The sequence below is a fragment of the Dermatophagoides pteronyssinus genome, unplaced genomic scaffold (genome assembly GCF_027571235.1).
Source record: "Dermatophagoides pteronyssinus isolate colony J.1.1.1.1 unplaced genomic scaffold, Derpt_VIB-CSIC_2022.12 sq0015, whole genome shotgun sequence".
Classification (NCBI taxonomy): Eukaryota; Metazoa; Arthropoda; class Arachnida; order Sarcoptiformes; family Pyroglyphidae; genus Dermatophagoides; species Dermatophagoides pteronyssinus.
The window spans coordinates 776,577-796,588 of NW_027461539.1; the positions used below are offsets into that span (position 1 = coordinate 776,577).

Genomic DNA, 20,012 nt, shown 5'->3' on the forward strand with positions numbered 1-20,012 from the left:
TGTGAGTGTGAGTGTGTAAATGTATCCGATTTGATGGTGGAAAATTTTCTTCTTTTTTTTCATTTCATTTCATTTCCATTATCCGAATCATAAAAACGGATTTTACCATCATCATTGTAAGCAAACAGGTTAAAGAGCAACAAATTTTTTTTCTTTATAAAGATTCTTGTGAACAAACTTGGAAAAGGTCGGTTTTCCAATCGATCTTTTGTTTCATAATCTTTTTTTTTTTTTGGGTATTTTTCTTTCTCATTTGTGTTTTTTTTTTTGTTGTTGTTGTTCATATCGATTAATCATTATATGATTTATTAACAAGAAATTAACTACTGTGTGTGTGTTTCATTTAGGATGTCATGGGTTTTTTCTATAATAAAAAAAACCTCTCTCTCTCTCTCTCTCTATCTTACTTGCATAAGAATTCAAGCAAATTGAGTGTTTTTACCCAAAACGTGTGTGTGTGTGATATGTTAATTATTATTATTTTAAATGATGATGAACGATTACACAATTTAATGATTAAAATATGAAATTCTTTTGATAGTATTATTCATCGTTAATTTGATAAAAAAAAGTGATGAAATTTTGGTTTTTTTTCTGGTTAGAAGACAAAAATATTTTTATCAATTTTTTTTTGGAAACAGATATGCAATAATTTTTTGCTAAAAATAGATTTTTTTCGGTTTTTTTTGGGTTATCCATCCTTTTTGCGATTTATATCTTTGATTGAATTTTATCAAATTGATAAAATTCTGAAATTTTTTTCAAAATTTTAAAAGTTTCAGTTTTTCCATTTGATTATCATTATCACGTACACAGAGCATTTTGTTTTCCGGAATACACAGAGGAAATCGATTCGAACGTTTTTTTTTATCAACAAGATTTTTTTTTGTTGTCATTTTGTCTGCCTACGATTAGGATTACGTTTTTTTCAGTATTGTTGCATGGAAGTTACCACACATTTGGATTCTATTATCATCTTCATCATGATGGTCAGAGAAGCTTGGAAAAAAAAATTCCTTACACAACATTGTTTTTTTTGGGTATCATTTTTACATCGTTTTTCGTACATTTTCTCTCTTTCGCTTGCTCAATCATATTTTTATTTTTAAAAATAAACAACAACAGCAACAAAACAAAAAAAAAACTTGTCGGGATTTTCCAACCAATATTACTTTTGATCAAGATGATCATCGAATGGATAAAAAAAAGAAAAAAATGTTTACATTGAAATATTGGTTTGGTTTAGTTGATGATAATGGTATGTATTTTTTTGGTTGGATGATCGGTCATTTTGATTTTTTTTTTAAATCATAGATAGCCAAACATCATAATCCTATACACAACAACAACAAAATACCTGCGAATGATGACCTGTTGCATATATTAATTAATTATGTTTGAGAGAAAAAAAAATTGTAGTTTTTTTCAAATCTTTTTTGGATATTTTTGGTTCATCATTTTATCTTCTTCTTTTCGTTTCGTTTAGTTTTTCTATCCATCATATCATCATCAATGATGATAATAAACTTGCAAAACACATCCATATGGGAAATTTATTCTTTATCGTAAAATACTTTGTACGAACATTCACATAAAAGATTATTTGAATTTTTTTTTTTTTGGAAAATACTGAGACGGACATTCATTCATTCATTCATTCATTCATTCGATCATTCGTTCGTTCGTTCGATCATCATCAAAAAAAAAACATGAACATGGGTTTTTACACTCTTGTTTCGTTGGTTCATTCATTCATTCATTCTCTGAGCTGGTTTTTTTCTCTTCATCTCTCTCCTGTTATATACAAAATTAATTTGATGATGAATTTGATTGAAAAATTTATTTTAAAAACGAAAATAGAAAGAAATGAAAATTGATTGATGAAATATTTAGAAAATTTTAGAAATTCGAATCTTTACATTGAAAAAAAAATTTATACATTGTTTTTAGCTTGATAATAAACTTACAATGTATGGACAAGGCATTTGTTGTTGAAACACTCATGAGAACAAAAAAAAAAAAAGACAAAGACAACAGGCACAATGAACTTTTCGCGCCAATTCTCTCTTCTCTAAAACAAATCTTTTGTTCACACATCAAACTCTCAAACACAAGCTGCTGTCTTTTTAAATTCATTTTAGTCCATTTAATTTTTTTTTACCAATTTAAATATGTCTGGTTTTGATGATCTTGGTGTTTATTTTAGTGGTAATATTGTCACTGATGAAGATGGTGATAATAATATTGGTGAATCGAATGTTAATGCTATTCGTCGACGATTTAAAGATTTTCTTCGACAATTTCATTCAGGCGATTTTCAATATAAATATCGTAATCAATTAAAAGAACATTATAATATTGAACAATATTGGATTGAAGTTTCATTGGATGATTTGGCCAGTTATGATGAAGAATTAGCTGATCGTGTTAATAAATCTCCTATTAATTATTTAAAAATATTTGAAACTTGTGCTACTGAATTGGCCGATGAAATAACTCGACCCAGAGTAGATGAAGAAAATGTTAAACCAATTCAAGTTGTTCTTAGTTCGGATGCTAATCCAACTTCATTACGTGAAGTAAAATCCGATACTATTTCCAAACTTGTCAAAGTACCTGGCATTATTGTTTCTGCATCAAATGTACGATCTAAAGCAACCAAAGTATCACTTCAATGTCGTGGTTGTCAAGAAATAATCAAAGATGTTAATATTAATCCTGGTCTTGAAGGCTATCTTTTACCTAGAAAATGTAACACCGATCAAACTGGACGTTTAAACAAATGTCCTATTGATCCATATTTCATAGTTCCAGATAAATGTGAATGTATTGATTATCAAGTTTTAAAACTTCAAGAAACACCTGAATCAGTACCGCATGGTGAAATGCCCAGACATTTGCAACTATTTTGTGATCGTTATCTATGCGACAAAGTTGTACCAGGCAATCGAGTAACAGTTTTGGGAATTTTTTCCATCAAAAAAATTTCCAAACCATCCACCAACAATGTCGAATCAAAAGTCAATGTTGGTATACGTGCACCATATTTGCGTGTACTAGGCATTTATGTGGAAAATGAAGGACCAGGACGTTCGGGAAATATTCCATACACACCTGAAGATGAAGAACTTTTTCGTCATTTAGCCAATTCGCCAAATATTTTCGAAAGAATAACTAATTCAATTGCTCCATCGATTTTTGGTTCGAATGATATAAAAAAAGCTTTAGCATGTCTTTTGTTTGGTGGTTCACGAAAACGTTTACCTGATGGTTTAACTCGAAGAGGCGATATAAACATTTTGCTTCTTGGTGATCCGGGAACAGCTAAAAGTCAACTTCTGAAATTTGTCGAAAACATTTCTCCAATCGGTGTGTATACATCGGGAAAAGGAAGTAGTGCTGCTGGTTTGACTGCTTCAGTGATTCGTGATCCATCATCCAGAAATTTTGTTATGGAAGGTGGTGCTATGGTTTTGGCCGATGGTGGTGTAGTTTGTATTGATGAATTTGATAAAATGCGTGAAGATGATCGTGTTGCTATTCATGAAGCTATGGAACAACAAACAATTTCCATTGCTAAAGCTGGCATAACAACTACGTTAAATTCAAGGTAGGAAAAATTCAAGTTAATAATTAATCTGATCATCATCTTTTAATAAATCAAATTAGATGTGCAGTCTTAGCAGCTGCAAACAGTGTCTTTGGACGATGGGATGACACAAAAGCCGATCAAAATATTGATTTTATGCCAACAATTTTATCACGTTTTGATATGATTTTCATTGTCAAAGATGAACATAATGAACGAAGAGATGCTACAATTGCAAGCCATGTTTTGGATGTACACATGAATGCTCAAAAAACAATTGATGATTCGGTTAAAGGCGAATTAAGTTTATTACTTTTGAAAAAATACATTGCTTATTGTCGATCGTAAGTATACATTGTTTAATTGTATATTCATTCAACCTGATGACAATTCTTTCCAATATAGTCATTGTGGACCCCGATTATCTGCAGCAGCTGCTGAAAAACTTAAACGTCAATATGTAGTAATGCGAAATGGTAGTCGAGAACATGAACAAGAATCTTTGAAAAAATCACCTATTCCAATCACTATTCGACAATTGGAAGCTATTGTACGTATATCGGAAAGTTTGGCCAAAATGCAACTTCAACCATTTGTCAATGAAACTCATGTGGATGAAGCACTTCGATTGTTTCGAGTATCTACATTGGCTGCAGCAATGTCAGGAGATTTATCCGGTGCTGAAGGTTTTACTACTGAAGAAGAACATCAAAAATTGATTCGTATTGAAAAACAGCTTAAACGTCGTTTTCCAGTTGGAACACAAATTTCCGAACAAAGTATTATACAAGATCTTGTTAAACAAAATTTTGGTCCACAACTTGTATCCAAAGTTATTTATTGTATGATTCGAAAAGGAGAATTACAACCACGAATGCAAAGAAAAATGTTGTATAGATTGAAATGAAAATTATAAAATTTAATCAATGGATATTATATTCATTTTTTTCTCAATTACATCAATTATATCGTTGATTTTATGTCGATAAATAACAATGCCTTTTGTAGTGACAATTGCCAATTCATTTATTCCATCACCAGTTAGATCAATATAGGCAATCGATATTACTGGATGAGGTACTTCCATTGTTTTTTCAACCAAATAAGTTTGGCTTGTTGGTTCAAATTTGTAAAAAATAATTTTCTATAATTTTGATGATAAAAAATAAAGATTGAAATAACATTTTACACAGGACATAAAATGACATACCTTTCCATAACTGCCCAATATGATTTCGTTATAAAGATCAAAATTCGAATCTCCGATAATTGTTGATGGAAATAAATCGACCATATTTTCATTGATTTTTGGTAGAATTTTCCGAACACCAACACCATTTTCCTGTACATTCCTGTAGACGATAGGTTGCTCAACAGAATCCAGTACCAATAAATGAATTTCAGGTGAAAATTCATTTTTAAATCCTAATTTACTCGAATTCACAGTACTGTTTGATTTATCTAAAATACAATTTTTATAAGATTGGAATAAAAAAAAATCTGGATTTATCAATAGACAAACCTTTGAAAAATTTCACTGATAATATTGGACCATCAAAACGATTTTTCCATGATTTTATTATTCGTGCATTATTTGTTTCACCAAGTTCAACAAAAAACAAACAAACACTACCATTTTCACAACCAACCGCTGTTAGACGATAATATTTTTGATTTTCTTGATAATTTATAACATCAATCCAAAGAACAATACTTTCAAAACTAGTTAATTCGGGAAACAGATCAATTTTATCTTTATAAAAACTTTGTTTTTTATTATCTTCACGAAATATGTGTACATTACAATCACTACCGGATAGAAGCCATAATGTTTCCGAAATATTATTTTCATTTATAATGCTAAATGCAAGATTAGGGATGTATAAAAATAGTCACATTAGGGTTTATTTTGATCAAAAAAAACAAAAACAATGCATTACGATGTATGATATAGATGATATGGTACAAAATCCAATTCGAATGTTTGACAATCCTCTACATGAAAAAAAAATGAGAAAAAATAATTAAAAATCAAAAAATAAACAACCTTGTTAATAATCAATAATAAACATACGAGCAATTTGATTCAAATCAAAACGATTTGTCGAACTTAAACTTGAATAAATATTAAAATAATAATGATTGCATTGATTTTTTTCATTATTCAATAATGTTGAACGATTATTATTATTATTATTATTATTTGAAATGACAATATTTTTACGAAATTCATTTGAATCAGATTCTTTATAATTTTTAAAAAATGTTATACCCAAAACAATATCATTATAATTTGAACGAACAAATGCATCAATCGATATAATATCGGCGCTATCTATAATCATGACCAAAAATAAAAGCAAATTTGATTAGAAAAATCTGACGATTTATTTAAATCTAACAGATTTTTTTTTGCTCACTAGGTATGTAGGCAAAATGAATTTCATTGCATATAATTTTCTTATTTTCCGAATATTCAACTGCAAAAATTTGTTTCTCTAATGTGGCCACTAAAATTCTGGTCATATCACCCATTATATTGGTCAATCCATATATATTACTTGAATTATTGATGGGAAAAAATCCAATTTGTTCCATTTTTTTTGTTTTTGTTTTTGTTTTTATTTTATGAATTTCAAACAGACTATAATGCAAAAAAATATATAAATCAACAAAAAAGAAAAAGAAAATAAAATAATTGATTACAACATTCATTATTGTTCTTTGTTTATATTTTTCCATATTTTTAATGCTTTCACCGAAACATATTGACCTTGACGAGGTCCCATAACAAATTTAGCTGTTAATTCATTGCCATAAACAACACCGGTATCTAAACCAGTAGCATAAGGATGTTCTTGAAGTTTTCTTTTGGCATCATGCCCAAAATAAATATGCCATGGTCCTGGCCAAATCGATGCCCAAGCAACACCTTTGTCATCATGTTTGGTTGCTACTTGTACATTATCTTCATTTTCAATAATATTCCGCATTTCAATCATATCAACAAGCTGTTGATTTTCTATCGAAACATTTGGCAATAGTCCAGCATGAACAACCAAAATATTCAATTTAGGAATACGTATTGTGTAAGGTAATTGTTTCAAATATTCAAAATGATCATTCAAGGTTAATTCTTTAAGCCAATTATTCTTTTCAAGTAAATCACCAGTTTGTACATATTTAATGTATTCATTAACCATAACTTGATCATGATTACCTCGAACCGAAATACAATTATCTTGATTTTTCATAAAATATTCAAGAACTTCTTTGCTTTTTGGTCCTTTGTTTACGAGATCACCGGTGCATATTTTTAAAATCCTATAAAATAATCATTTTTATTAATGTTAACACAAATCATTTTTTTATATTTACTTTTTTGGATCATTAACACCTTGATGGATTCGTTCAAGAAGTAATTGGAATTCATCATAACAACCATGTATATCACCGATGATTATGATTTCATCGAATTTTTCAATAAATTCATCATCACAAAGATGATGAACAATCGATGGAATGTTATTCAATATTTTTTATCGGTTGTTTTAGTTGAAAATAAAATCGAACATATACGACTGATGACAGGTGCAAGCCTCATTTTCATCTTTGAAATATTAATAATAATAATTCAGTTTGAATACTAACCGTTTCGTTTGTTTTTTCGGAAATTTACAATAACATTAAACACAATGACATCGAGAATGATTTTAAAATAGATCACAAAGAATAAGAAAAAAAAAGATAAGAGTTGAAAATAATTGAAATTTCTTGGCAAAATTTCCAGGAAAAAAAAATAAAGTGATCAATCGTTTGTTGGTTATATCATCAATTTCGTAAACACTACATGTATACACACACACCCGATACAATGCTCAATAACAGGCGAAAGTATCATAATACACACAGGAAAGTAGTTTTTTTATTTGCGCAATGAATTCGGTATGGGTATACGCGGAATGTAATGTAAAAAATTTACTCAAATAAAACTAAAGATTTTATTAAATAAAATAAAATAAAAATTTTCAAGCTTAACAGAAAAAATATCACACTTGATTCACATTTTTTTTTGAATTAACAATAATATGATGGAGAAATTAAAACATCATTCAATTGAAATAATTGTTCAGCGGAAAATTTATGTTTGTGAATGATCCAATCTTCAATATGATATTTTTTGAAAAATCTCAATGCTTCATTGACAGAATTCTATATTTAGAAAGATAAATAAAAGAGTATAAATTCAAAATAAATTCCTATAATATATTTACCGAAATTACACTGATACCGCGAGTATAATCAATTAAAAATAACAAAATTTCGGGCAAAAAATCGGGTATTTCTTTAGGAAAAGCATAAACAAACGAACAAAGTCCTAATATGCCACCATGTCTATTGGCAATATCGGATGACAGTTCCGATGATTTTGATCGAAATAAATGAATTAATCGATCACGTCTTTTACCCGAAATCAATTCATTTTCAAGTATTCGAGAAAGAGTTGAGGATGTTGCCGTACGAACTTCAACAGTTTCATCAGTCAACAATCTAACAATAATCATTTCAATTTGATCAATATATTTAGATTTTATCAACAAGAAATGATTGCTTTTGGCAAAAATTGACAAAAAACTCAAAATAGTTTTTCGTGTTCGCCAATTCCAATTCAAAGAAAGCTAGAATGAAAAAAAAAGATTTAGTTGAATCAAGTCAAATAATCAAATTATTGAATCACCTTATTGATGGTTGTTAAAACTTGCTGAATTTTTTCTTCATCACGATAGGTAATGGAAGCAATGAAAGAGATGGCATTATTAATTTGTGACATGATTGGATTATTTGTTTGTATGACACAAAGCTAAATTTAAAAAAAATATATTAATGTCAAATAGAGAAAATTGTGATGAACTTACGTAAGGCAAAATTAAAATAAATCCTGGATGTTCGAACAATGAATGTGAGTCATGTTTTTTGCAAAACAAACAAATTGTTTCAATAAAATGTAATAGTTTTTTACCATCATCCGTGTTTGGATCAAGCAGGTCGCTTTTGTATGAAACAACATCCATTTCAGATTTTTTATCATTAATGAACAGAATCGAAAGTTTTTCATCAAGTTGTTTAATGATTGGTTCCAATGAAAAAAGATCGCTATAGTTGTTATTAAAATTTACTTGTTCACTTTTTAAACCATAAGGAGATATAAAAGTATAATTTAGTAGGCTATATAAATTAGAAAAGGTAAAGTTTATCAAATGTTATTAATCAATCAATCAATCAATCATAATATAGTCCATTACTTACATTCCATGAATTTCTCGTACTTTTTGATATGAATGGAAAATATTTTCAAGAATATAGGCACGAATATTTTTTGAAACTATTGGATATTTCCAATTTGAACAAATTGCATGTCGTAATTTCCATAAAATTTCACATTGACAAAATGGTGACAGTTCGATTGATTTCAATGTTTTGTCGACAAGAAATTCAACACACCATAATGAACGTTTAAGATCACCACCATTAAACAATGAATAAAATAATTCATTCCAAAATGTCGATGATTCAGAATCCAAATTAAGAAAATATTTTTCAATTATTATCAAAAAAAATTTTTGAAATTTTTGATAAGAATTATAATCAAAATGTTTGCTTGCTTTTGTTAGACCACATAAAATTTCTAATGCATATTTATCAAAATTATATTTATGTTTATCGAAAAGCAATAAGATTTGAGAGAATATCTGTTCAGAATTTTCCATTTTAACAAGTATAAAATATAATTTCCAAAATCGGATATTTTGTTTGTTGATTTTAGTACCATTTTCGATTGAATTCAATGTGAACATCATGTCCAAAAATTTGGAATTTTTAAATTCGTTTGATAAAATTTCCAATTGAGCATTGTTTTCGAATGAATCAAATTTTTCAATTGTAAATGGCAAATGTTTATAATAGCCATAATGATTTTCATCCAAAAATAATTGTCGATTATAAGTTTCTTCATTTTGATGACAATTCAAATCATAATCAATTGATTTAAGATTTTCGATTTTTATTGTTATTTTTTTGGGCAACATTATATACATAATCTTGACCAAAACTTCTTGAGCTATTTTTCGAACACGTTGTAAATCATTTGTTAAATTTCGAATCAAAAATTCAATACCATTCAAAGGAAAATCAATATCATTGCGAATTAGATTGTTTAGAAGCAAAAATCCAAAATGATAAAAACGCCAATGTAAATTTTCATCTCGCATTATGGTCAAAAGTTGTTCAATCAATTTAAAATATGTAATACGATTATTTTGATTTGAATCAATTATCTTCTGTCTAAAATCTTCAATTTCTTTTTCAGTGATCGATTGGAAGAACAATGATTTTCCTTCTTCAAAATAACCAGACAATAATTCTAATGAATGATTTTTTTCCAATGGTATCATAAACTTATGATCAGTAAATAGCAAAAAAAAATCTACATCAAATATATCGATTATTTCAAGCTTTTCGGACAAATTGATTCGTACCAAAATTGGATATAATTTCAATAATGTATTCCATGAAGAGCAAAACATTAAAGAACGATCTGAATTACAATGTAATAAATGTAGAACACCGATCAAAGAATCAGCATTTTTTGTGTTTAATTTATCGATTAATTCATTGGAAATAAATTTTGATGAATCCAAATGATGTGAAAATATTTTTGCCAAAGTTTTTTCAGCATCATATCTGACTGTGGGGTAATTTGATTGAGACAATAAAAGTAAATTCTTCATTATGCAAATATCTGTTTCATTTTGACGTTTTTGTAAAGTATTTATTAGATTGATTCGTATGGAAGCATCGCGAATCATAACAGAATAAAAATGAACAAGCCAAACGTATTCATTCAATTTATTTCGACATTGATATAAACGTTTTTTTGGAATTTTTTTGCATTGAAAACGAGACGATTTCTTTGAAATTTGGTAATAGATATAAATGATCTCTTCATATGATTGGGTATCACCGGATTTAATTGTTTCTAATTTGATCAAAACTTTGTTTATAACATTTATGATTTGTTCATTCAAGTTGATTAAATCATTCAATAAAGGATTTTTCATATTTGATGAATATAAAGTTGAATTATCTAATGAAAATGATAAGAATTTTGGTGAATCAATTATTAATCCATTAACTGATGATATAAGTCTTAAATTTTTCAATAATTCATCGTTTGTCATTGTTGATTTTGATTCGATCCAATCTTCCAACAAAATGAGCTTATTTTTTATAAAAATTTCTATTAAATGATGAGCAAAATTTAATACATTAGTTGTTGTTTGATGCCATTTAACTGAAAATTTTTTCGTTGTAATCAATTTAGGCCAATTTTCAAATATCATCATTTTTGGTTCAATTTTTTGTAAATCAATGGCAATTTTTTCAGTAAATAAATTATCAAATAAATCACTTAATAAACAATAAACCATAAAATATTGTGAATTTATTTTTAAATTACTAATTTTTTCAATTAAAATTAGTATTTCATCTTGATAATTAGATAATAATTCTGAATTGCAATAGAATAAATTTCTAAATATTTCAATATGATATCTTAAATCTTTTTCTAAACATGTTGATAATTTTGTATCTCTATTGAGTACAAGTATATTTAAATGTTCAGAAATTAATGGAAATAATTTTTTCATCATATATTCAGGATATATCATTGCTATTGATTCCATAATGATTTTTATTACAATATATCCATCTTCATATATATTCGAAACAATAAATGATATAAAATTATCGATAAATGATTTAGCTATTGTTTCGGTTGTACGAGTTAGAATGGAAAACATTATGATTGCTAATGAATCGGATTTTTTTAGATTATCAAATAAATGTTCATTATTTGAATCAATCATGTTTTGACAACATCTCATAAAACAAATGGGAAATTCTTCTAAACGTACAGATTGTAAACACATTTCTGTTTCATATTCGGTTAAAATTTTATCAGAACTATTGCATAATGATGAACAATCAATAAGTGGAAATTCCAAAATCAATATCGATTTAATGGCAAACAATTGTATCAAACAAAGATTATGATCATATGGATTGAATAATTCGATCAATTGAAACAACATTGGAATCAATTCTATACGATATTTTGGTCCAATTTTATTATCCAATATAATTGGAAATATGGATACAGAATATAATTTTAAAATTGCTTCCAATCGCCATGGTTCGGAAATTTGATCATAAGCAATTTGTAATTTTTCCGGAATTTTTTCGGCAATCAATTCGGGATTTAAATTAACAATAGCGTATAGTTGTTCATAGCTAAGTTGTGATTGTGTTCCGTAGAAATATGAATCGATAAAATTTTCTAACAATATGGCACCAAATTCATTAAATGTTTTATCATCAAGTTTATAGTTGTTAGGAGTATAATTGTACCAAAGATTTCGTTGTTCTTTTTTATATCTTTGCACAATCAACATGGCTAAATGACAAGAAACAAACGAAGATGGTTTTGAAAGAAATCTAGTTCGACTATTCTTTGCAATCAGCAAAAGTTTTTTTGCATAATAAATATTTTTTTCAATATTATTTGGTGAAATTATCCATGTTAATAATTTAAGATAATAAATAATATTGAATTGAATTGATGGAGTCAATTTAGGACTTAGCTTTTGAAAAAAATAAGGCAAATATGGTTCCCAGTCGATATAGCTAAATGAAAAATTGATTCAAACATTTAAATTATTAGATAAATTTCTCAAGATACGTACCCATGAACATCTTCAGCTAAACGAGTTAACAAATTCAATAATGATGTTGGTGGTACTTGAAACCAATTGAGCATATCAATAAAATCATCAAACCAAAGTTTGAATCCAAATTCAAATTCTTCGGGTGGAAGCAATGTAGGCAAAAACAAACTAAAATATTCAAGATATTGTTTATATTTTTTTGCATGTACACAAAGATATTGTTTCCATTCATTTAACATTTCTTTGGTAGAATCTTTCGAAAAATAGGCTCTGGCATGGACAGTCAGTCTTATCAAGTCTTTTTTTTGAGCATTCTTTACGAGGTTACCATTGCTTGATTTATGGATAGGATCGTCAAAATTTTTATGAAAAGCATAAAGAACATGCCAATCAAGTTCTAGTTCCGATCTGGAAATTAATCTTCTCTCTCTAAACGTATTCAAAAAATAGAATTTAATTAGAAATAATCAAACAAGAAGATAATGAGTTTACTTTAAAAGTTTGGATAATAATTCCATCAATTTCTTTGATATTTGATAATCATATTGGAAAAATGTTAAGGAATTATATAATAATTTCGTAAGAAAAATGTGTTCAGCTTTGTTGAAAGCAAGATCATAGATTGAAATATATCTGATTCGAAAGAAAAGAAAAATTTATATCGCGATTCATGAATATATTCATTTTTTTTGTTCAATATCTTACGATGAAAATTCATCCATCCATTTTAAAAAGAGATAACCATTATTATCACTCAACATTGAATGACATAGATTTCTTTTTAAATAATCCAAATATTTCACACGTATAAGCTCCAATTGTTCACAATATGGAAGACAATTATCATAAAGTTTAATCTTTTGAAGCATTTTTTCACCATTATTCGATATAGAAGTCTCAAGATCATCATCAAAATAATCATTAATGGAATCTCGATATTCATCCAATATTGAATCATCCATTGTTGAGAAGAAAAAAAATTAACAAATTAACAAATTTTCAAGCATCAAATGAAGTAATTTTCCAAAGATTAATGATAATTGCTGATACGTTTCAAATGAAATGATTATGATCATGACAAATCAAATTTCTTCAAAATACAAATCGACTATTTTGCATTTTGTTTTCCAAATTGTCGAAATAGTATCACAAGATATGAAATTAAAAACCAAAAAAAAAAGTTTAACGCGTTCGCTACCAGCGACGCATATATGCGTCGTTTATTTGCTGTAGTTCTATGTGTTTTTCGAAATCTCCGGTAGCGAACGCGTTAAAAGGTTAGTTTACACTGTTCGCCAATGAGGTTAGTTTAAACCAGCATACTGATCGCGACCAACTTTTTAAACCCCACATTTTTTTTTTCTGGTTTAAAATTATATAACCTCACATATTCTTGTTGTTTTTATTTTGGAAAAAATGGCGCCATTTTCAATCTCACCAAAATGAATCCTGTTGATTGTTTTTTTTTCTCACGAATCTTGCCAAATCTTGTCAATATTCGTGTCAACGGGAACAAAATTTGGATAAAGGGGCGCTTAATTGAACTGTTTTTTTTTTTTGAGAAAATCTAACAACAACAAACTCTTCATGGACAAAGAATGATTTTTTTTTTGTTGATGATATACAAACAGCCATCATCATCAAGACATTATTTCCACGAATAGATGCTTGTAATTGAATTCTAAGTTTGTTTGTGTAAGTATGATGTCTTTCGATAATCATCATTATTAGCGTTGGCGGTGGTTGAATATAGATTTTTTTCATTTGTTGTTTGGAATTGGGCAAGTCTTTGGCCTATATGCCTATATGGTGGTAGTAAATGTAATGAAGCCGTTTATGTGTGTGGTGTGTGTATTCCAATTATGGAATGTTGCACAAATGATGATGATGATGATGATAGCTAGCTCGCGCGGAAATCATCTGAAAAAGGCTGCAAACAAACAAAAAAACGAGTAGGAGAACTTCAATATGAATGTTTTTTTTTTTGGCTTGGTGGGGCAATTTGCCAAATAAATAAATATATTTAAAAAAGAAAAAAATAACAGCAACAACGACGATGGCTTTGTTAATAATATTAAATTTTATTTGCTTTAAACAAACGAATATACGAAAAACAAGCAAAACAATCTTTTAAGCGATTATTGAAGCAAATTGTTGAATCGTTGTAGTTTTTTTTTATATGTTTGTGTGTTGAAAAAAATTGTAAATTTTGTTAATATTATTATCGATTTTTATTGAGGTATATCATTCGGGAATCAACAACAAAAAAACCGTTTTGATATACTTTTTTTTCATAAAAAAGTAATAATACGATGACTTCGACTGAAGATATGATGGTTTGTTCTCGATGCCATGAAGGTTTCGAAGAAAGAGAAAAACTTGTTAATGCTGGTAATTTGTTTGTTTGTTGTCGATCAATCGATAATAAATTCGATGTTGTTTTTTGGTTAATCAAATTAATTTTCATTTTTGTTTCTGTTTTCGTTTGTTCAAGGCGGTCAAGTATGGCATCAACAATGTTTTGTTTGTGCCCAATGTTTTCGTCCATTCACCAAAGATGCTATATTCTATGAATTTGAAGGTCGTAAATATTGTGAACATGATTTTCATGTTTTATTTGCACCTTGTTGTGTAAAATGCAGTGAATTTATCATTGGTAAGATATATAATTTTGGATAAAAGTTTCGTTTTTTTTTAAATTTATTTATTTCGGGTTCAGGTCGAGTCATTAAAGCAATGAATGCAAATTGGTGTCCAAATTGTTTTAAATGTGAATTGTGCCAAGATATTCTAACTGATAAAGGTTTTTTTAAAAATGCCGGCAGAGCCCTATGTCAACCGTGCAATGAAAAAGAAAAAGCTGCTGCAATTGGAAAATATGTTTGTTTCAAATGTAAAGCGATTATTGATGAAGGTGCTCCACTTAAGTATAAGGTAAAATTTTAAATCAGAAATTTGAAAAAAAATTTTAATAATAATGATTATCCATTGAATAGAATGAAGCCTATCATCCTTATCATTTTAATTGCAAAAATTGTGGAATTGAATTAACATCAAGTGCAAGAGAAATTAAAGGTGAACTATATTGTTTACGATGCCATGACAAAATGGGAATACCGATTTGTGGTGCTTGTCGTCGTCCAATTGAAGAACGTGTAGTTACTGCTTTAGGTAAACAATGGCATGTTGAACATTTTGTTTGTGCTAAATGTGAAAAACCATTTTTCGGACATAAACATTATGAAAAAAAGGTGGGACAAATTCCCGATCGATTCGATCGATTTATATCATTTTCATTTTCATTTTGTCTTTTTTTTCGATAGGGATTGGCTTATTGTGAAACACATTATCATCAATTATTTGGAAATGTTTGTTTTGTTTGTAGTAAAGTAATCATTGGTGATACAATAACTGCACTGAATAAAGCCTGGTGTCCGGATCATTTTGCCTGTGCTTATTGTGAAACAAAAATGAATGAAAAATCAAAATTCTATGATGTTGATTTGAAACCATGTTGTAAAAAATGTTATGATAAATTTCCGGTTGAATTTAAAAAACGACTTAAAAAGAAATATACACAGCATATGATTTCGGCAAAATCAATATTTTTCTAATATGTGTTTCAATTTGGGGGAAAAAATCGCTATTTGACCATACAGAAAAAAACAAAACAAAACGAAAAATCAACTCCGCACAAACACAACAAAACTGAATTTATTGTTAAAAAAAAAAATTTGATTTTGTTGTCTTCAAAGATTTGAACAAAACAAACATTTTACATAGTATTATTGTTGATGATTACTATCATTATATACATTGCATTTGACAAAACCAAAACCAAAACCGAAACTAATTTAAATATTAACCATTTTTAAAAACGAAAAATCTTAATACAAATTGAATAATAAAAAAGATGAAATCATATAAAAAGAAAATCATTTTATATACATTAAAAACAATCGCCTATACATTTTGTGCATTAGGTTGTGCATATCAAGTGATTTCAATATTAAATCTTTATTTTTCATTTCCAACAACTGTATTTTCATTTGTTGAAATAATGAATCGTCTTGAATTACCGGCTATTACATTTTGTACAAATAATTTAATAATGTTGGATAAAATGAAACAAATTGATCCAGAATTTAATCAATCTTGGACAAAATTATTGGAAATTTCTGAACAAAATTCAAATCAAACTAGATTGGTATTGTTGTTGCTAAATTTTTTTTTCAATTTGTTCATAATCCTTTTTTTTTGTATATCTTTGTATATATAGCTAAAACAAAAATTAATCGATCAAACAATACGAAAATTAATGGATCAACTTTCGGTTTATGATTTTTCACAATTAGGTACCGAATGGAATGATTTACTTCAAAATCAATATTTTAAATGTGCAACTGATCCTTATAATGTGGATAAAAAATGCATGTCAGTTTTTAAATGAAAAGATCGTATAAGTTTCAAATAATAAATTTTTTTGTTTTGATGTATTCCCTATACAGAAATCATTCGAATATAATTCAAAGTGCCCAAGAATTGGGCAATTGTTTTACTGTGTTTAGATGGTCAGAAAATCGAACATTAAAAGATATTGCCATTAAATCAGGAATATCACAATCGCCTGTTATACGTGGTGTAGAAGATTCATTAAATCTAGAAATAGCTGATCAACCATTTCATCCGAACGAAGTATTTCGTATGATGATTAATTTTAGTTTAAATCAACGAACAACATTGAATGAAAAAGTTATGGGACATTTGGCTATTCATGATGAAAAAGAATTACCACCAATACGTAATCGTAATTTTATTGTTTATCCCGGATATTATTATGAATTTTATATTAGTAAAGAAAGTGGTAAATATCTTGCATCACCATATGTAACTGATTGTATTAATTATGATCGAGAAAAAATTTGGACAACAACAATGGATACAAGTAAAAGTCAAATTAATGTTATGTCACGTGAAACATGTATTATGAATTGTTTAGCTAAAAATACAATTAATCTTTGTAAATGTTGGCCACCAGAATTACCATTCATTGTTATTGATCATAATAATCAAAGTAATCATTTAAAATGGTGTTCATGGCGTGATGGTACCAATATTATTGTAACTAATTCATCAAAAGAACGAAATTGGTTTCGTTATTGTTTTGCTAGACATGAAAAACAATGTAAAAATTTATGTAAAATTGAATGCAAGTAAGATGTTTTTAGTTTTCGATGTTTGTTGTTTATAAATAATCTAATCAAATGTAACATTCATAGGTCAGATAGTTATGAAGTAATGCGACAAAAAGTTATATGGCCTTCTCAAGAACGAATAGTAAGTTTGTTTGCTGATTTTGTGTTAAGTCAAAGTTTTTTACTTTCTTGTTTTTTTTTAACAAAATAAAAAGGATCATAGTGAAAAATATGATATGACATTAAGAGAATGTTGTACATTGATTTCTATACGTTTTTGGTCATCTGAACAATCGATTCAGGATTATCAACCAAAATATGAGGTCAGATTTTTTTGAAAACCTTTTTCCCAAATTAACCAATCTTTTGATATCTTTTGGTATCCAACCATATATATAGTTTGTCGAATTCATTTCATATTTTGGTGGTCTTTTAAGTATTTGGTTAGGATTTTCATTGGTTAAAACCTATGATATTGGTGAATTAGTTAGTCGTAAAATTATTATTTATATATGGCAATATGTAAAACATTTTATAAGTAAAAGAAAATTACAACCATCACGAACAACAAAAATTCGTCCACGTGTTACAAGATATTTAAAATGATCAAAAAAAAAATTTTTTTATTAAGATTCGTCAAATACAAAATTTATAAGGGAAATGAAACTATAATTACAAGCAAAAAAATCAAATAATTAATAATCTCATGTATATGTTCACCATTTTCCACGTTTCGACCAATCTTTTACCGTCCAATTAAGACATTTTGGATCAATACGAATTTTTCGTTTTTCATAAATTTTTTGCTGCTGTTTTAATATATCTTTTGTTAATGTAATAATATATTGACCTTTATAATACTGGATTAAATTTAGATTAGTAACTAATGTTGATATAATATCATCTTTTTTTATGCTTGTCTGTTCGGAAAGATCATGTATAGTAATTTGTGGTTTTTCATTATTTTCTCCAGGTTTCAGATTAGTCAATATATTTAGAATAGTTTCTTTCCAATAAGATCGATATGATAATAAACCTAAATCACTTAATGGTTTTTCTGGACTTCCAGTTTTACCTTCAAATTTTGATAATTCATAACTAAATTCAATCAATAATTTTCCATAACCTTTACGTTGATATGGTGGTAATGTTAAAATACAAGCAACATTATAATCTTCGGATGATTCTTTTTCTTTTGAAAAATATCCAACTATATGAAAACCACGATTATCATTTTCGGTAAGAACATAGAACAAAAATGGATCAGTATCATAATATAATGTTTTATGATCTAAAAAACATTTGGCTAATAAACATAAATTTTGAGCATAATGTTTGTTTTTTCGGCCATCGATTTCAAAAAATGAAAGTGAATTTTTACGATAAATTTCATTTCCAGGTGGATGTTTGAGATCACATTTTTGTATATGTCGTTTAAGACAGGTTCTACTTTTGCAATATTTTAGACAAAATTCACAAAGAAAAATACATGGTTCGGAAACTAATTCGATTGGATATGGTGAAAAATACCATGGTTTGATTCGATGTTTACCTAATTCCAACATTTCAATATTCTTGATTCGTGTTATAATATCATCATGATTGTTCAAAGAAAGACTTCCACTTGTACTTGGAGCAATTACAGCACCACTGGCTCCATGAGGTAAATTTATGGCCGATTCTTGTGAATCTTGATCATCGACACTCGGAACGGAAATATCTTAATTATTATCCATAATTATCTTTAGTATAAATTTTTTTTTATCCATATCATCATTTCTATATTTACCTAATTTGCGTTTTTTATAATGTATTTTTTTGTTAAGATCATCATCATGATCAATAATCTGAATTGATTAAAAAAAATTCATTCAAATAGGATTTTTTCTATCATAAATTATTTCAGAAAAAAAATTACCGAAGAAGTTTCACGATCCGGTGATGATTGTCTAGAACCATTTTTCATTGAACCTTTTGTTTCTCTTTTAGGATATTGTACATGTTTCAAATCCAAACGATCTTGACTGACCCATTCATCAAGACGTTTATTACAATCGCTATAATGTATATAAAAAAGTTGTTCATCATCACGATTTTTAATACTAAGAATTTCTCCCAATTCTAAATGAAAAAAATCAACAGATAAATGAATTAAATCTAAAAAAAACAAACAAACAAAACATACGCCAATCATCAGAATATTTCATTTTGACAGGCATTCGACATCCTTCAATAATTTGTATCTATTCAACAACAACAAAAAAAATGAGTTTGATTTCAAACACCAATATACAAAATATACCATTTTGGCGTTATCTTTTGGATTAGTTTCTTCATTTGGCTTCATTATTTAAATTTGAAAAATTATTTTTATTTTTATTTGCAAAATTTCGATACACGAAATTTCGTAAATAAAAATTTTTGATCACATTGCGAGCAAGTTTT

General features: G+C 27.7%; 7 protein-coding genes across 7 annotated transcripts; 3 read left to right on the forward strand and 4 right to left on the reverse strand.

Annotated features, from left to right (window-relative positions):
• The first annotated feature begins 2,084 nt into the window (after positions 1–2,084).
• Positions 2,085–4,772, forward strand: Mcm5 (Minichromosome maintenance 5). Its single transcript, XM_027341412.2, has 3 exons — positions 2,085–3,610; positions 3,670–3,933; positions 3,995–4,772. Exons 1-3 carry the CDS (start codon positions 2,172–2,174, stop codon positions 4,494–4,496), a joined length of 2,205 nt encoding a protein of 734 aa, XP_027197213.1. The 5' UTR covers positions 2,085–2,171; the 3' UTR covers positions 4,497–4,772.
• Positions 4,479–7,469, reverse strand: LOC113791629 (KICSTOR complex protein kaptin-like). Its single transcript, XM_027341422.2, has 7 exons — positions 7,241–7,469; positions 6,010–6,233; positions 5,664–5,924; positions 5,530–5,584; positions 5,112–5,449; positions 4,800–5,050; positions 4,479–4,733 (listed from the first exon to the last, which is right to left on the reverse strand). Exons 2-7 carry the CDS (start codon positions 6,185–6,187, stop codon positions 4,509–4,511), a joined length of 1,308 nt encoding a protein of 435 aa, XP_027197223.2. The 5' UTR covers positions 6,188–6,233; positions 7,241–7,469; the 3' UTR covers positions 4,479–4,508.
• LOC113791634 (serine/threonine-protein phosphatase 1-like) lies at positions 6,263–7,125 on the reverse strand (the record flags this gene model as incomplete). The annotated part of the gene is made up of 2 exons (XM_027341428.2): positions 6,263–6,913; positions 6,968–7,125. Coding segments are annotated over 2 exons (768 nt in total), but the record flags the coding sequence as incomplete, so codon positions are not given.
• Positions 7,470–7,576: 107 nt separating the features above from the next.
• Positions 7,577–13,456, reverse strand: LOC113791627 (proteasome activator complex subunit 4-like). The gene is made up of 8 exons (XM_027341420.2): positions 13,078–13,456; positions 12,865–13,005; positions 12,391–12,801; positions 8,897–12,331; positions 8,506–8,815; positions 8,328–8,450; positions 7,864–8,268; positions 7,577–7,801 (listed from the first exon to the last, which is right to left on the reverse strand). Exons 1-8 carry the CDS (start codon positions 13,332–13,334, stop codon positions 7,667–7,669), a joined length of 5,217 nt encoding a protein of 1,738 aa, XP_027197221.2. The 5' UTR covers positions 13,335–13,456; the 3' UTR covers positions 7,577–7,666.
• Positions 13,457–14,470: 1,014 nt separating this feature from the next.
• stck (LIM zinc finger domain containing stck) lies at positions 14,471–16,307 on the forward strand. Its single transcript, XM_027341425.2, has 5 exons — positions 14,471–14,763; positions 14,867–15,028; positions 15,092–15,306; positions 15,369–15,623; positions 15,696–16,307. Exons 1-5 carry the CDS (start codon positions 14,685–14,687, stop codon positions 15,984–15,986), a joined length of 1,002 nt encoding a protein of 333 aa, XP_027197226.1. The 5' UTR covers positions 14,471–14,684; the 3' UTR covers positions 15,987–16,307.
• On the forward strand, positions 16,286–18,248 carry LOC113791626 (uncharacterized). Its single transcript, XM_027341419.2, has 6 exons — positions 16,286–16,579; positions 16,652–16,806; positions 16,881–17,585; positions 17,652–17,709; positions 17,783–17,890; positions 17,967–18,248. Exons 1-6 carry the CDS (start codon positions 16,286–16,288, stop codon positions 18,171–18,173), a joined length of 1,527 nt encoding a protein of 508 aa, XP_027197220.2. The 3' UTR covers positions 18,174–18,248.
• A 26-nt stretch (positions 18,249–18,274) lies between these two features.
• On the reverse strand, positions 18,275–20,008 carry Tip60 (Histone acetyltransferase Tip60). Its single transcript, XM_027341421.2, has 5 exons — positions 19,870–20,008; positions 19,753–19,810; positions 19,486–19,688; positions 19,357–19,414; positions 18,275–19,287 (listed from the first exon to the last, which is right to left on the reverse strand). The coding sequence occupies exons 1-5, from the start codon at positions 19,912–19,914 to the stop codon at positions 18,284–18,286; spliced, it is 1,368 nt and encodes a 455-aa protein (XP_027197222.1). The 5' UTR covers positions 19,915–20,008; the 3' UTR covers positions 18,275–18,283.
• Positions 20,009–20,012: the final 4 nt, after the last annotated feature.

Coding starts and splice junctions, on each gene's coding strand:
- LOC113791627 (XM_027341420.2), bottom strand. CDS start 13,334: ATGGATGATTCAATATTGGATGAATATCGAGATTCCATTAATGATTAT. Junction 8,816..8,896: donor GTACGAGAAATTCATGGAAT/GTAAGTAATGGA, acceptor TAATTTATATAG/CCTACTAAATTATACTTTTA. Junction 8,269..8,327: donor TTTTAACAACCATCAATAAG/GTGATTCAATAA, acceptor TTTTCATTCTAG/CTTTCTTTGAATTGGAATTG.
- Tip60 (XM_027341421.2), bottom strand. CDS start 19,914: ATGAAGCCAAATGAAGAAACTAATCCAAAAGATAACGCCAAAATG. Junction 19,415..19,485: donor CGGATCGTGAAACTTCTTCG/GTAATTTTTTTT, acceptor TAATCAATTCAG/ATTATTGATCATGATGATGA. Junction 19,288..19,356: donor TTATAAAAAACGCAAATTAG/GTAAATATAGAA, acceptor ATAATAATTAAG/ATATTTCCGTTCCGAGTGTC.
- LOC113791626 (XM_027341419.2), top strand. CDS start 16,286: ATGAAATCATATAAAAAGAAAATCATTTTATATACATTAAAAACAATC. Junction 17,710..17,782: donor GGCCTTCTCAAGAACGAATA/GTAAGTTTGTTT, acceptor CAAAATAAAAAG/GATCATAGTGAAAAATATGA. Junction 17,891..17,966: donor ATTATCAACCAAAATATGAG/GTCAGATTTTTT, acceptor CCATATATATAG/TTTGTCGAATTCATTTCATA.
- LOC113791629 (XM_027341422.2), bottom strand. CDS start 6,187: ATGGAACAAATTGGATTTTTTCCCATCAATAATTCAAGTAATATATAT. Junction 5,925..6,009: donor TCATTTTGCCTACATACCTA/GTGAGCAAAAAA, acceptor TCATGATTATAG/ATAGCGCCGATATTATATCG. Junction 5,450..5,529: donor TATCATCTATATCATACATC/GTAATGCATTGT, acceptor TCTTGCATTTAG/CATTATAAATGAAAATAATA.
- stck (XM_027341425.2), top strand. CDS start 14,685: ATGACTTCGACTGAAGATATGATGGTTTGTTCTCGATGCCATGAAGGT. Junction 15,029..15,091: donor ATGCAGTGAATTTATCATTG/GTAAGATATATA, acceptor TTTCGGGTTCAG/GTCGAGTCATTAAAGCAATG. Junction 15,307..15,368: donor GTGCTCCACTTAAGTATAAG/GTAAAATTTTAA, acceptor TCCATTGAATAG/AATGAAGCCTATCATCCTTA.
- Mcm5 (XM_027341412.2), top strand. CDS start 2,172: ATGTCTGGTTTTGATGATCTTGGTGTTTATTTTAGTGGTAATATTGTC. Junction 3,611..3,669: donor ACAACTACGTTAAATTCAAG/GTAGGAAAAATT, acceptor AAATCAAATTAG/ATGTGCAGTCTTAGCAGCTG. Junction 3,934..3,994: donor TACATTGCTTATTGTCGATC/GTAAGTATACAT, acceptor TTTCCAATATAG/TCATTGTGGACCCCGATTAT.